The sequence below is a fragment of the Vombatus ursinus genome, unplaced genomic scaffold (genome assembly GCF_900497805.2).
Source record: "Vombatus ursinus unplaced genomic scaffold, bare-nosed wombat genome assembly UNPS02014785.1, whole genome shotgun sequence".
Lineage (NCBI taxonomy): Eukaryota > Metazoa > Chordata > Mammalia > Diprotodontia > Vombatidae > Vombatus > Vombatus ursinus.
In genome coordinates this window covers 10,132,800-10,148,314 of record NW_020954563.1, presented here as the reverse complement: position 1 = coordinate 10,148,314, position 15,515 = coordinate 10,132,800, and the positions used below count along the sequence as shown (strand labels likewise).

The window sequence follows — 15,515 nt, the reverse complement described above, 5'->3', positions numbered from 1 at the left end:
TGGCCTCAGACACTTACCACCTATGTGACCCCAGGCAAGTCAATTGCCTCAAAAAGAAATAAGCAAAGTGGTTATCCTCTAGGGAATATCAGTCTTCCCTCCCCCATCTCTTTAGAAATGGAGGTGTTGGGGGCAGCTAGGTGGCACAGTGGATAGAACACCAGCCCTGGAGTCAGGAGGACCTGAGTTCAAATCTGGCCTCAGACACTTACTAGCTGTGTGACCCTGGGCAAGTCACTTAACCCCAAATGTCTTTAAAAAAAAAAAAAGAAAAAGAAAAAAATGGAGATGTTGGGATCAATGGAGATATCACTTTGTATCTTGGCTTGAAAGATAAGTTTTGTTAATGATAAGCATTGTTATTTATTGTTGTTCAGTCATTTTTTTTTCAGTTGCGTCTGACTCATTGTGACCCCCTTATTGGGGTTTTCTTGGCAAAGATACTGGAGTGGTTTGCCATTCTCTTCTCCAGTTCATTTTACAGACAAGGAAACTGAGGCAAACAGGATTAAGTCTAGGGTCACACAGCTAGAAAGTGTCTGAGGCTGGATTTGAACTCAGAAAGAGGAGTCTTGCTGTCTCCAGGCCTGGCATTCTATTCACTACACCACCTAGCTGCCCATTAAGCATGTTAAATTCTGTTTATAAGTATTTTAGAAACAGAAGAAATATAAATTGGTATATCAAGCAGATAAACTAAATGGTTTTGCAATATTGTCAATGCTTATCACACATATTCTGCTGCTGTGATGCTTATAATATCTGAATATTCAGTTTGGTCAGTAGGAGAATCCTACTCAGGGGATGGGGCCTATCATGACTGACTGGCTTTTGCCTCAACGGGCATATTCCACAAGAGTGGCATGAATGGTATCAACAAAAGGATTAAAAAAAAATCTGAAATGGATCCCAACATTGATCCCACTGGATATTGCCACAGCCTTTTTGGAGGACTATAAGACTTCATCTCCCCAACAGCCTAGTGAAGATATTAGCCAGCAGTCACTGGCCTTGAGACCTGATGGATCCAAAGCTTCCAGAGTGAGGCAAACTGAAGCTCGGAGGAAGGTTTCACTAGAATCATAGCCAAAGAGCATTTGAGAAAGCATCAGCCCAATCTCACAGTATGCTTGCTGTATTGATAGCCTTCATATGAGTGATTTGAAGGTAAGTCCATTTGCCATACTAACAGAACCTTGTTAATGAACCAAGACAAACTGAAAACAGGAGGGCAGTTCTTGGAACAGAAGATAACCAGGGATATGGTATAAGACTAAGTCAGGTAGAGCAGACGGTTTTAATCTCCCAGATTGGGGGAAGAATCACCCAGAGAATCCAGAGTCACAATTCATCCCTGTATCCCATGGGATCAGGAAGTTGTTCCCATGTTCAGGGACAAACTGGGATGGAAAGTTGTTACAGCAATAATAAGCTAAGAGAAATTCAGAGTGTGGGAATTACGAGGTGAGTTGGTGATTTGCTTCCCAATTTTAGCAGATGCTAAGGAGAACCACAGGGTATAGAAGTCAATTTTTCAAGAATCCTTGGAGGGATTGGGAAAATGGGCTTGGACTCCCCCAAAAAGGCTCAGACTCTGCATTCTGGGAGCATATTTCTTTTTGCAAAGGGAAGTTAACAAGCAGCTGAACAGAGTGGTGCACACCCAAAATCCTAGCTACTTGGATGCTGAGGGCTGGAGAATCTCCTGAGCTCCGGAGTTCCAAGCTGCAGTGGGCTGGAGCAGATGATGAGCCCTGGGAGTGCCACAAACCTTAAATTGGTCTCCCAACCTAGAATATTAAAACTAATTCTGATTGACTGGGCAAAGTAAGAGTTGGGAGGGTTTGTGCTACCCTCTAAAAATTATAATCTAAAAACAACATTACCACCTTAGTGCCTCCCCAGTTGTGAAATTTTCCCACAACATAAGCTTACCATTCTTTCCCTGACAGAAGCAGAAACAGGGTTGGAAGTATACACCACAGTATGGGATCCAAACCTGGAGACTGTAATGGTATTTACTCTATATGAGAGCTAGGGGGCCATACTTGTCAAGGCTCTCTCTGCCTTCTCCAATATTACTTTGTATTTATTTGTGTATACATTGTTTCTCCCCAGTAGAATGGAAGCTCTCTGATGGCAGGGGCTGTTTTTGTTTTTAATCACTAGACTCTAGTGACTGGAGCCTAGTATGGTGCCTGGTATATAATAGGTGCTTAATAAATGCCTGTGGAATGAATAAAATGAATGAATCAATGAGGGATGTCCTGGGGAATCCATAGGATCATTCCTGATCCTATTAATGTGGAATAGAGTTCTGCAAGAGCTACCATGCCTGAGATTTTAATGCAATGATTTAATTGCCCCTTTTCTTTAATATTCCATTTTAGACATTTGGGAATTAGTTTTGATTGTTAGATTTAATTTGGCCAGTGGGAGAAACCTACTACACATACTTATTTTGTGGTACGCTGCTATGATATTGTGTGTTAAGAATTAAGTTTGTTAAAATAGAGGCCAATATCTTAAATTTTGCAGAGTATTTAACATGATGGATAGGTGCCTACAATGTTGACCATTGTACCTGATTGGTATGGGCACTATGAACATCAACATGGCCAATCTAAGTGGAATGACACCAATTCGGTTCCATTTTCTGCTACTGTTTGTATGCTATGGCGGTCTGGAGCCACTGCCAAGTCCTAAAAAATGTAATGAGTCATTTCCAATGTTGGAAATTCCTTATGGTATTCAGGAAACAGTATTTGCAGTTGGTAGAGATAATGAGAAGAAAACTTAATGAGCACTGAGCCAGGAAAACCTGGGTTCAAGTCCTATCTTTGATACATACTGGCTGTGTGACTCTGGGCAAGTCCCTTAGCTTCTAAGACTATGTAAATTGCTGAGAAGGTACTGACCTGCATTGGTAGATGGTAGAACTCCCCACTTGGGAGTTCTCTATATCAATGATATCAAGGTCCAGTTCCTTTCCCTATCCCCATGCCAACTAAGTGTTAAACACTATGCTAGGCACGAGAGATACAAAGACGAAAAAAACATAGATGGTTCTGAGAGGACCAGAGGCAAAAAAGCAGTTCTTCAGATAAAAGTGCTTGAGGGAAGACCTGGAGAGTTCTGAGAGGACTAGAGTGAAAGCAGCCTAACACAGGCAAAAGTACTGACTGAAGGCTGCTGTGTATCACCAAATGCATAACAGTCACTTCTTGTGTAGACTAAACAGGTAGGGATAGGAGAAAGACTGCTGGTTCTCCACATGACCATTGCCTATGTCTAATGGGGAAGAAAAGAGAGAATATGAAGGATACGTGAGTCCACAACAATTCAGAGTACTAAGTTTATATGTGTATATAATACTTAGAGTCGATTAGTATTGCAATATTCATCATGTTATGTTTGATTATTTTACTTTCCAGTGTTCTTAATGGTCCATAGTGATGGATGATTATAAGTAAGGAGTGGACTGTGTAAGGTACGTAAATTAGTGTACAATTGGCCCAGGGCTTTTCATATCCAGTCAGCTATTACTTCTGCTTATAACATTTGAATAGTCAACTTGCCCAATGGAGCAACCTAAACAGAGGCAGTCAGGTGGTACAATGGGCAGACAATTGGACTTGGAGTCAGGAAAACCTAATAGCAATAGTTAGCATTTATATAGCACCTACTCTTTGCCAGGTACTGTGCAAAATGCTTTACAAATATTGTCTCATCTTATTCTTACAGCCACCCTAGGAACTAGGTGCTATTATTATCCCCCTTTATAGATGAGGAAAGTGAGGCAAACAGAGGTTAAGTGACTTGCCCAGGATCACACAGTAAGTGTGTGAGGCTGGATTTGAATTCAGTTCTTCTAAACTTCAAGCCCTGTGTTCTAGCCACTGTGCTACCTAACTATACCAAGCTGTTCAGCCAGTGGTCATTTGGCCTGTCTAGTTCTACTCAAGCTGATGGGCAAATGGAAGTTCAAGACTCCCACCTGAGAACTGCCTGATAACTCATCCAGCCATGAGGGAGAGCACCCAACCTTTCAAAGCCACATAAATGGTATCCTTCCTATACTGATAACTTTCTAATAACATTTGAACAACACACATACATACACATGCACACACACATGCTTTGATATATCTATGCTCTTTTTGATGTCAGTACTCCATTCAATGATAGATTATAAATCAGAGGCTCATATAATTAGAGTCAGAAGGAACCTCAGAAGTCATCATGTCCAACATGTTCATTTTACAGATGAGGAAACCGAGTCCTACAAAGGTTAAGTGTCTTGCTCAAAGTCACTTAGGCAATAAATGGAGGAGCTAGATTTTGAACCTAGATGGCTTGCCCATCCTGGTTCTTCCCTTAATAATAATAATTGATCTTTATATAGTACTTTGTTTGTAAAGGTCTTTATGTATATTATTTCACTTTTTACAAGGGTCCACCCCAACATATTGGGGACCTTCTTCTAGATATCTTGACATTGTGTGCATACCACTGAAGTACAAGAGTTGGCCCTCTGTCATCACCTTGCTCTTGTTATGTGACCAGCCCATCTTTTTGTCTCTGTTTTTCTTTTTTTCTATACAGTTATCTTATGATATCCTTTATATCACTTCTCCTGCACAGTATACTGCTCATGCCCACTATGTTTCTCTCCATTTACCTTTGGGTGACCGTCCACTTTAATACTTCAGAAACTGTGGCATCCTAGACTCAGTCATACAGCATCATGGGGAAAATATTGTTGTTAAAAAGATGGGCCATTATCTCAGAGAGAAGCTTCAAGTACTTAAAAACACTGTCATCTCCCAAAGGCAATACAGCCCATTCTCCTCCCCTTGTCCAACTCTGAGCTCATTTCGTTGTTCACACATGGCATCGGTACGTACTACTGTGAACTGATGGATCACCTTTATGGACTGTCCATCTAAATGTATATCATAATTTAGACAATGAGCATTTATCATTAACTTGGCTTTTCCTGTGTGGATAATTAAGTTGAACTCTTTGGATGACTATGGAGTTCATTTAGGAAACTGTACAATGTTCCAGGCTTTCCTGCAAGCAGAAAATGTCACCTTCACACAGGAGCATCTGAGGGACCTCACTATCCATGGGGAATCCATCTTCCATTTAGACTTTGTGCTGACCATACTCCATGATTCTGGCAAACACCTTTGGTACACAACCACCTCCCTCTTTTAGGCCCTTTTGATGTTAATAATTAGGTCATATAGCAAAGTGATCCCTGTTAAATGAATATATGGATATATTTTCAAGTCCCTTATAAATGCTTTGGGGATTTGAAGGTCAGACTGATGGTTGCTTTCAATAGCAGAAATCTAAGTTAACAAACCAAGACAACTGGGATTTTAGAAGCTTCAAGCTTCTTTAAACCAATATATGTAGCCTATATCAGAAGCTATGGTGGAAAATCCCTAGGGACTTGGAGAAGTCAATGAGAACTTCTATATCTCATTCTCTGTCTCAATGTGTCTTTCTCAAAGAGTGTGTGTTCAAGATACATAGCCACAGAGTGTTTAGGTTAAAGAGATGCAACTTTGCACCATGAAGCAGATTAGGAGTGTTAAAAGCTGAGGAATTTCTCAAATGCAATCCATCCTATTCTCTTCCTCCTATTCTAGGCAAATCCATTTTCCATTTGCAGTGCCTCTTCCAGATATGCACTAATATACTAGTTTAATGGATCTACCTGTCACAATCTGGACAACAAGAACTTTTTCATCCATTTAGTTTTTCCTGTATGTATTTTTAGTATGATCACTTTTGAAAAATCAGAAATCTCACTGAGGAGGCCTTGTGATGTTCTATAACTTGATGTAATCAGCCCAATATCATCTGCAAAAAAGGAACATCTATGGGACCTCACCATCTATAAAGAAATCTTCCATTTGAACTTTGCACAAAACATCCTCTATATCAGTGGCAAACAACTTTGATAAGCATGAATTTAGGTATTACTTAATATCAATAATCAAGAGGGAGATTGGTTATTGTTATCTCTGTGTTTATATTTCACAAAGTATCATGCATGATACATATGGGAAGTAAAATGGATACATTTTATTACATGAAATTAAAAAGTTTTTGCACATACAAAACCAATGCAACCAAAATTAGAAGGAAAACAAGAAACTTTATAGCAAATTTCTCTGATAAAGGACTCATTTCTCAAATATATAGAGAACTGAGTCAAATTTATAAAAATAAGAGCCATTTGCCAATTGATAAATTGTCAAAGGATATGAATAGGCAGTTTTCAGAAGAAACCAAAACCATTTACAGTCATGTGAAAAAATGCTCTAAAGCACTATTGATTAGACAAATGCAAATTAAAACAACTCTGAGGTACCATCTCACACCTATCAGACTGGCTAACATGACAGAAAAGGAAAAAGACAAATGCTGGAGGGAATATGGAGAAATAGAGACACTAATGTACTGCTGGTGGGGTTGTGAACCATTCCAAAGAACAATTTGGAACTGTGCCCAAAGAACTATAAAACTGCATACCCTTTGACCCAATAATAACACTATTAGGTCAGTATCCCAAAGACATAAAAGAAAAGGGAAAAGGACCTATTTGTATATAAAATATTTATAGCAGGTCTTTTTGTGGTGGCAAAGAACTGGAAATTGAGGGGATACCCATCAACTGGGAAATGGCTGAACAAGTGGTGGTATATGATTGTGATGAAATACTATTATGCTCCAGGAAATCAAGAGCAGGGTGGTTTCAGAAAAAACCTGGGAAGACTTACATGAACTGATACAAAGTGAAAGGAACAGAACCAGGAGAACACTGTACAAAGTAACAGTAATATTGTACAATAATCAACTTTGAATGACAGATACTTTGATCAAGACAATGATCCAATACAATTCCAAAGGACCTGTGATGAAAAATGCTATTGAGAGAGAGAATGAACTGATAAATTCTGAGTACAGGTTGAAGCACACTTTTTGCAGTTTATTTTTCTTGCTTCTTTGCATTTTTTTTTTTTTTTTTGCAGCATGACTAACATGGAAATGTTTTACATGGCTTCACAAGTATAACTGATATCATACTGCTTGTTGGGGCAGCTAGGCGGTGCAGTGGATAGAGCACCAGCACTGAAGTCAGGAGTACCTGAGTTCAAATCCAGCCTCAGACCAAACACCTGACACTTACTAGCTGTGTGACCCTGGGCAAGTCACTTAACCCCAACTGCCTAAGCAAAAAACAAAAAACAAAACAAAACAAAAAAGATATCATATTGCTTGCCTTCTCAATGGGTGGGGTGGGAGCAGGAGGGAGGGAGAGAATTTGGAACTCAAAACTTTTTTAAAATGAATTTTAAAAATAAAAAATTATAATTGAGAAATATTTAACAAAATAAATAAAAATATAATTTAAAAATAAAAACAAAGCATCATGTATAATCCTAACATGTATGAGAGAAAGAATTGGAAACAAACTGGATGCCTATTAGTTGGAGAGTGCTTAAAAAAAATGGGATGTGTAAATGTCATAGAGCAAAGAACTGGAAAGTAATAGGGAGTCTATCAATTGGGGAATGGGCTGAACAAATTTTAGTATATAAATGTGATGGAATGCTTTTGTGCCATGAGAAATAAGGGCTGGCTTCAGAGAAACCTGCAAAGACTTGTATAAACTAATGCAGAATGAAGTGCTTAGAAGTAGAACAGTTTATCCAATAATGATATTGTAAAGACGAACTTTTTTAAAAATTTAAGAACTATGACCAATGCCATGACCAGCCACGATTCTAAAAGACTGATGATGAACTATACTCCCCACTTCCTGATACAGAAATGACAGATTCATGATGCAGAATTAGACACACATTTTTTAACATGAACAATGTTGGAATTTGTTTCACTTAACTACACATATTATAAGAGGTTTCGTTTTTCATTTTTTCTCTTTTAAGTTGAGTGGAAGATGGGAAGGAGAGAAAGTAAATGCTTATTAATTTAAAAATAAAATAAACTGAATATAATCAAGTATTATTGCTTCATAAGAAATAACAAACATCTTACTAGCAGTGTGAACTTGGGCAAATCACTTAACCCTGACTGCCTCACCAAAGAAAAAGCAAAACAAACAAACAAACAAATATTAAGAATTCAGAGAATCTTGGGAATATTCAAATGAACTGATGCAGAGTGAAATAAGCAGAACCAAGAGAACAAATTACATAATGATGACAATGTAAAGGAAAACCACTCTGAAAGATTTTAGAATGCTAATCAATGCATGACCAATGACTTCAGAAGTCTGATGAAGCATGCCTCCCACCTCTTGGAAGAGAGGTGATGGATGAGAATGAGGCACACATTTTCAGACATAGCCAAAAATGTTGATTTGTTTTCTTGAAGTACACTTATTTGTCAGAAGGGAAGACTTCTTTTGGAGTGGGTGGGTGGAGTGAGTTGGTGGGAAGTGAAAGAGATGAAAAAAAAAAGAGAGCATATGCTGGAGAGACTTCTTACTTTAAGGTTCTCTTAATGAGTCAAATCTTTTTTGTAACCAACAAACAATACCACTGCACGGTAACTTATATTTTCTCCATTTTTCAGTCAAATGTGTAATTATAAAAATGTGGTCCAATGTAGAGAAGCCTTTGGAAAAGGCATGCCCTTTCCCTTCTGCTATTTCCACTAAAAATATCTTTGATATGTATGTACATCATTCTAAAGATTTTTTAAAGATGACAAAGTAAGCATATGTGTCTATTGTTTATGTACTCTCAATAGCCTTTTTTATGTATTAATATTACACATGAAATAATGAGGTAGTGCAGTGGATAGAGTGCCAGGAAGATTTGAATTCAAATCTAAACTCAGATGCTAACTATATCATCCTGGACAAGTAACTTAACTTCTGTTTTCATCAGTTCCCTCATCTATAAAATGAGGACTATAATAGCACCTACTTCCCAGTGTTGTGAGGTTCAAATGAGATAATAATTATAAAGTGCTTAGCACAGTGCCTGGCACATAGTAAGCACTATAAAAATGTTAGCTATTTTTATCATTACAACATGTGTTTGGGTTTTTTTGTTGTTGTTGAGACTAGGTCTCATCGTGCTATTTAGGCTAGAAGGGCAGTGGCCAGTCATGGGACAAATGTACCACAGGAGCTTTGAACTGCTCCCTTTCTGATCTGGGTAGGTTTGCCTCTCTGTAGGCATCCTGGTGACCCAGACTGCTGGTGGCTCACCATATTGGTGCCGGTCTTAGTGCAGACACCTAATCAGCTTAGCCCTACTAGAGCTCAGAACTCCTGAACTCAAGCAATCTCCCAGCCTTGGCTTCCCTAGTAGAAGGGATTCTAGGTATATGCTACTACACATGGCTCTACATTATTATTTTTTCCATTCTTTTAGTATCTCTGAGATATCTTGTTAAGGGATCCCTTCATGTTTTATTGACTACAGTATAGCTTTCCTTGGTGTGTGCATGGTCTGGTCTGATTACTCTTGCCAAGTTCATTTTCCTAACAGGCATTTCTGCTTCTCGGCATCGTAGTTCAGGGACAGAGGCATTAGAGTCCAAATGTAGCTGTTCCTTTGACGTTGATGATGAAAATAGATCAGTACAGAAATGTGGACAAATTTATCCCATTTTCCATCTATTTGCTTCATCCTTGAATGTTTTCAGGATATGGGGCTCATTTGAGTTTTGTGCCAACCTTTCTACGGGAGGACAAAATTTTAAAAATCATAATAGCTTACATTTAGATGGTGCTTTGCAGCTCACAAAGTGCTTTAGATCTGTTTTCTCCTTCAAGCCTCACAACAACCCTGTGAGAGAGCTGCTCCACATATTCTTATGCCCATCTTAGAGATGAAGAAATTGACATTCAGGGAAGGGACATCCATAGCAGAGTCAAGATGGAAACCCAGATGTCCCTATCCAAATCTCTTTACCCTGTACCACAGAGAAAAAATGGATGATGTAGTGGGAAGAACCCTGGGTCAACTGTCTAGGTTCAGACACTAAATCATTATGTGACCTTGAGCAAGTGCCTTCTCTCAGGACCTCAGTTTCCTCTTTTATAAAATGATGAGTACATACATCCAAAATGAATCATAGGAGGGGAGAGAAGTTATGGAGGGAAAATCTGGTGGGCTATCAGTTTACCTTCTATGTGGAAAAAGGTTGTGATGGTTTCTCAGGGTAAGCATATCACAAATCTGTGTGAATTTCCTCACAGAACTGTGTGGAGAAGAAAAAGCAGGGAAAAGGGAAGAGTGTTTTCTCCTTAGAAGTAAGGAAGCAACTAAAAGTATTTCCTGTTATTGAGAGAGTGACATCTTGATGGGAGCTGCCTGAAAGAGGACTTTTGGTGGAAAATTGTCCTGAAGCCCCTAAATGGACCAGAGAAATGGATCAGCCCGAAGGAATTTCTACCTTCAAATGCGGGGATGCAGAATAAGTTAATAAAATCTAAATCATATTTGTACAGGTATAACCTATATCAGATTGTTTGCTGTCTTGGGGAGTGGGGAGGGAAGGGAGGGAGAAAAATTTGGAATTCAAAATCTTACAAAAATGGATGTTGAAAACTATCTTTACATGTAATTGAAAAAATACTATTAAGTAAAAAAAAAATCTACATGCTATTGGGAGCAGACTAGGCTTACTAAGCTGTGATTGAGAACAGTTAAGGGTTATTTAAAGGTACCTCTTTCAATCTTGTTCTAAATTGTGTACCATCTTGAAAATACAATAATTGTATACAACATCAGATTTTTTTGTGTTTATTTATTTTGCTTATTTTTTTCTCCTCTTCCTCTTTTTAAAAAAACTCTTTGTTAGAAGGGGTGACTCTCTGGGAGAAACATGGGGGGAAATCTAGGTGATGTCAAAACAAAAGATATCCATGAAATCTATTCAAAAGAAAATGGAATAATTAATGATTAGTAAATGGCATCCTTAGCTACTTTAGTAGAGGCTTTTTTTTAATAATGTGATAAGACATATACCTTTGTTTAGCATCCATAGCTATTCAGGCACCTGAGTTCAACAAAGATTTTCTACTTGTACATCCTTCTATCTATTGTGTCACCTTTCAGATTGTCATTACTGTGCTGTTTATCTTTAGTGGCTTGGTAAAATCACTCCTTTAAATCTGTCAGTGGAAGAAGTCAGTGTTTTCATGTCTGGGTCAATATGGATAGGGTACAGTGCATCTCTGATAGCCTTCAAAACTGCTTAAAATTACCCCCCTCTTACCCTATCAAGGTGCCCATCTGGCACTGTCACTGCATCCACTCAAGATGTGGGTGGGTATATGGCACGATATCAGCCTCTCGTTCACTCACTTGGTAAGCATTCACTAGTCACTAGTGGAGAGGACAAGGCTATGTACAAAGTCCTATAAGATTACGGAAGTACAGAGCCCAGTTCCTGCCTTGAAAGCCTTTATAACCTCATCCTCCTTGATGTTTTCCTGAAATTGTTCTGAACATTTCTCCTCCTCCCCAGAGCTAGGACATTCTGACTGGGATGCCCTCAAAGGCAGGGAGTATTTCTTTCCCCTTGGACTCAGGACTCCTTGAGGGCAGGGCCATTCCTTTCCTTTGGAAAAAACAGGAACCCCTAAAGACGGGGACCATATCTTCCCCTAGCCTCAGAAGGTATTGCCCTGGCCTCTGGGGAACAAAGCCTGAGAACCAGGGATCTGATAACCAAGAAGACAGGTTCTGACCGATAGTCATACTGAGAAATCCTGAGTAGATTCCCCAATACCTCGAGTTGACACCCAATTTAGAGTTTTTTACATTAGGCCATCTATGCCTCACTAATTCCTGGCCAGGAGACTTAGACTTGTTGGCCATCATGCAAAATACATGCACTACAACTTGAGTCTCCATTCTGCTTTAGAATTTGTTCAGAGCCATTTTTATAGGTATTTGGAGGGGTTTGGGTCTTCATCCTGAAGCTCCCCTAAAGACCTGGGAACTAAGGGGACCCTTCTGCTTAAAGATACCAGAGCATCTTAGGGAAACCAGATGCCCAATATTCAGGAAGAGAGGTCAGTGGTTGGTGTTGAATTTCTCGCTCTGTGTTTTGGCACCACCCATACGGCTGCTTGGCTCTGCAAACTTCCTTCCTTCCTCATTCATAGGACCAGAGATTCTCAGAGTTAGATGGGACCTCAGAAGCTGTCTAGTCCAATGCTTTCCTGAAAAATAATTTTCTCTACATCATCACCAACAGGTGCTCCCAGGACAGCCCATTCATTTGTGAACAGCTCTAACTGTTAGAATGTTCTTCCTTTATATCAAACCTTAAACCTGCTTCTCTGCAATTTTCAACTGTTGTGCTCCTAGTTTCGCCTTCCGAGGTTAAGAAGAACAGGTCTGATCCCACTTCCACATGACAGCCCTTCACATACTTGAAGACAGTTATCATGTCTCTCCTCCCACTCACCAAAGTTTTCTTTCCTCCAAGATCCTTCAACAGTTTTTCATATGTCCTGCTATTGAGGTCTTTCACCCATTCTAACTGCCCTCTTGTGGATGGTCTCTAGTTTTTGAATGCCCTTAAAATATGGCACCCAGAACTAACCACAATCCCCTAGATGTGGTCTGACTAGGGTAGGGGATGGCGGAACTATCATCTTCCTAGGCCTGGTGGGCACTCTGCCTCTCTTAATGCAGCTTAAAATCAAATTATCTGTTTGGGCCACAATATCACCATGAACTTGCAACCCATTCAAACCCTTGAAACTTTCAGGCACTGTGTTTCCACTTGAAGTTTTTCCTCCAACTCAACACATTCAGTGGGTAAAACTCCTGGGAAGAAGGTCTGAGTCTGGAGACTCAGGCACTGACTCCCAACCTCCTAGCCCTTTGCAGTGCTAGCACCTCGACCTCCTTCCTACAAGCCATAAGAGGTGGGGTGGTGGGGTGAGATTTGGTTCTGAAAGCAATAGTAACATCTACTGCTGGGAAAGGTGTAGACTGAGGTGGGCTATCTAACCCAGGTCTCCTGCCTAAGGAGATAAGCATAGATCTAAGAGAACTTTTGGCCTTGAGAAAGGGAGCAGGTGGAAAGAAGGTCTGGAGGTGGTGACCCAAGGGGCAGAGATGGGAATACAGGAAGCTGGAGAGTCAGGACCCTGGAGACCAGAGGTGTTGTGGGAGAGGATATAAAAAACTGGGCAGTGAAGGACTGGAACTGGAGAGGCTCAGAGGGTCTTGCGTCAGAAAGGCTGAGGTAGAAGGAGCTAGGCAATCAGTGACACAGTGGGCTAGATATCTAGGCACTCAAGGGGTTTGGGATTAGAAGACTGCAGTCAGGAGCCTGAACTTAGTGACAGAGACAAAGAGGTTTGGGATGCAGAGGATGGGGCGGAGGTAGCTGGGATGGCAAAGTTAATGCTTGAAGAGTCAGTACTGGGAAAGTTGAGGCAGATCAGACTAGAGATTCAGGGACACACAGAGGGTGGGGGATGATGGGCACTGGGGACTAGAAAGCAGAAACTGGGAAGGTTGAAACAGAGAGAACTTGAATTGGGAGGTTAAGACAGAGGAGGTTGGGATGCGGAAGTTTGTGTTTGAAGGGCAGGAACTGGAGAAGCTGGGACAGTAGATGAGGGAATGAGGGATGCAAAGGTCTAGAGCTAGGGGCAAGGGTAAAGACAGGCTAAGAATGAAGAAACAGGGGAGCAGGAGGGCCCAGTGAAGCTCACTGGGTCAAGATGGGAAGAACATTTGGGTGCCTGGGAGTGCAAGTGGGTCCCAAAGGTAAGACCTACTACTGGAAGGATGCCCCACAGACAGGAAGTGATGCTTTTGATTAAGGGGTCATAGGAAATGGGGGAAGGATGGAGAGAGAGCTGAGCCATATGGAAAGGTGGAGGAGACCAGAGAGAGGGCTACCAGGACAGAGGATGCCCTTCTTCTCTTCCTAGCCCAGATTCTTTGAGATCCTCTCTGTGCTTTCCCAGCTTTGTACCCTCTTAAATTTTGTGAGAATAGAAAAAACCTGTCTGGTGATCGGTCTTGTGTTGGGGGAGCAGGAGAGTTCAGGGACCCGCTTCCTCCTGAACCCCAAAACTGGCACTAGATAGTGGAATGACAATGGGAACCCATTAGAAAACTATGTTGATTTCATTCAAAATAATTATCTGATGAAAAAACATGGGAGACAGTTTGGGGGAGAGGGTGCTAGGCTGCCCATGGAATGCTGAGGAATCTAGACAGGAAAGAACACTCCAAGGACCTTGAGAGGTCATTGAATGCATCCCCCTGTTTTCCAGTAAGCCACTGGAGACCTATGAGAACCCAATCAATTCCCCCTTCCCTTCAAAGTACCTTATTCTATTTCCCCCCACCTCCACGCACAACCTGCTGTCAAATTTTCCCAGCCCTTATTTTCCCCTGCTACAGTTCTGGTCCCTTCCTTCCTTCCCCTGCTCTGCTCTGTCCTGGGGTAAGATAAAAATCTGGGCACTCTCCTCAGCCTATCTCTGACGGTAGAAATATACTTCTCCCCTTGCACCCCCCCCAACATTGCAATTCTCTGCTCTTGGATCCATAATAGAAGTGTGGAAGCAGGGGGATGGGAGGAGATGTGGGGAGGAGGAGAGGAAGGGAGATGGGAGGGTTGAATCAGAGGGAGATAGGGAGGGGATGCGGATAGGGATGGAGGGCAGATCGAGGATGGGGATGGAAGCAGAGAGGATGAAGGAGAAGCCGACAGGAAGGGACACAGAGGTACAGGAGGGAGAGAGCGGGTTAGGGGAGAGCGAATAGCGGGAGGATGGATGGAACCGGGGAAGGGATGCAGAGATGGGGCCGCGGTGCTGCAGTCGGTCCAGGTCAGCCGCGGTGGGTCGTGGTCAGTCCCGGCTCCGCGGGGCCCTCCCTCACCTGTGTCTGGGTCCCCCAAGAACGCGTCCTCGTCCTTTCGGCAGCGCAGCGGGACGGCAGGAGCCGGCTCGTCCTCCGGCAGCCGCGGGAAGCTCGTGATGCTCATGTAGTCCACCGGCGAGTACGCGCCCAAGGCGCTCTCCTGGCTCGCCTCCTTCTCCGCCGCCATCCTCACCCTAATCTGCCCCAGCAGCGCAGCGGCGGAAGTGACTGCGGGGTCTGGGAGAAGGGGTGGGGGATGGGGAGCACAGAGGGGGCGGGGCTTGTGGTCTGAGGGCGGGGTCTGGGGCCCTAAGTTGGTTGTACCAGGGCAGGTGGCCCCACTTAAGTGGGGTTGTGTCCCAGGTTGACCCCGATTCTGAGTGGCTGTCATGTTCTAGGAAGAGTCATGGAGTTGGAGGAGGAAGGACAGAGTAGAGGAAGAGATGGAAGAGGCAACCAATGACTCTCAGGAGGGTCTCTGATCCCGGGAGGCACCCATGCTTCTTTCTCCATCAGTTTCTCCCAGTTATGTCCAATACCCACTCTTCTTTCATCTCTGTTTCTCACTCATTGGAAGCCCATTATAATTGGCATCCCATTCAT

General features: G+C 41.8%; 1 protein-coding gene across 1 annotated transcript in view; it reads right to left on the bottom strand.

Moving 5' to 3' along the window:
- The window catches only part of GGT7 (gamma-glutamyltransferase 7), a 37,471-nt gene extending 22,372 nt beyond the window's left edge, over positions 1-15,099 (bottom strand). Inside the window, exon 1 of the mRNA XM_027867078.1 lies at positions 14,931-15,099. Coding sequence (XP_027722879.1) covers positions 14,931-15,099 — 169 coding nt within the window. The remainder of the gene's footprint in view (positions 1-14,930) is intronic.
- Between the last annotated feature and the right edge of the window lie 416 nt (positions 15,100-15,515).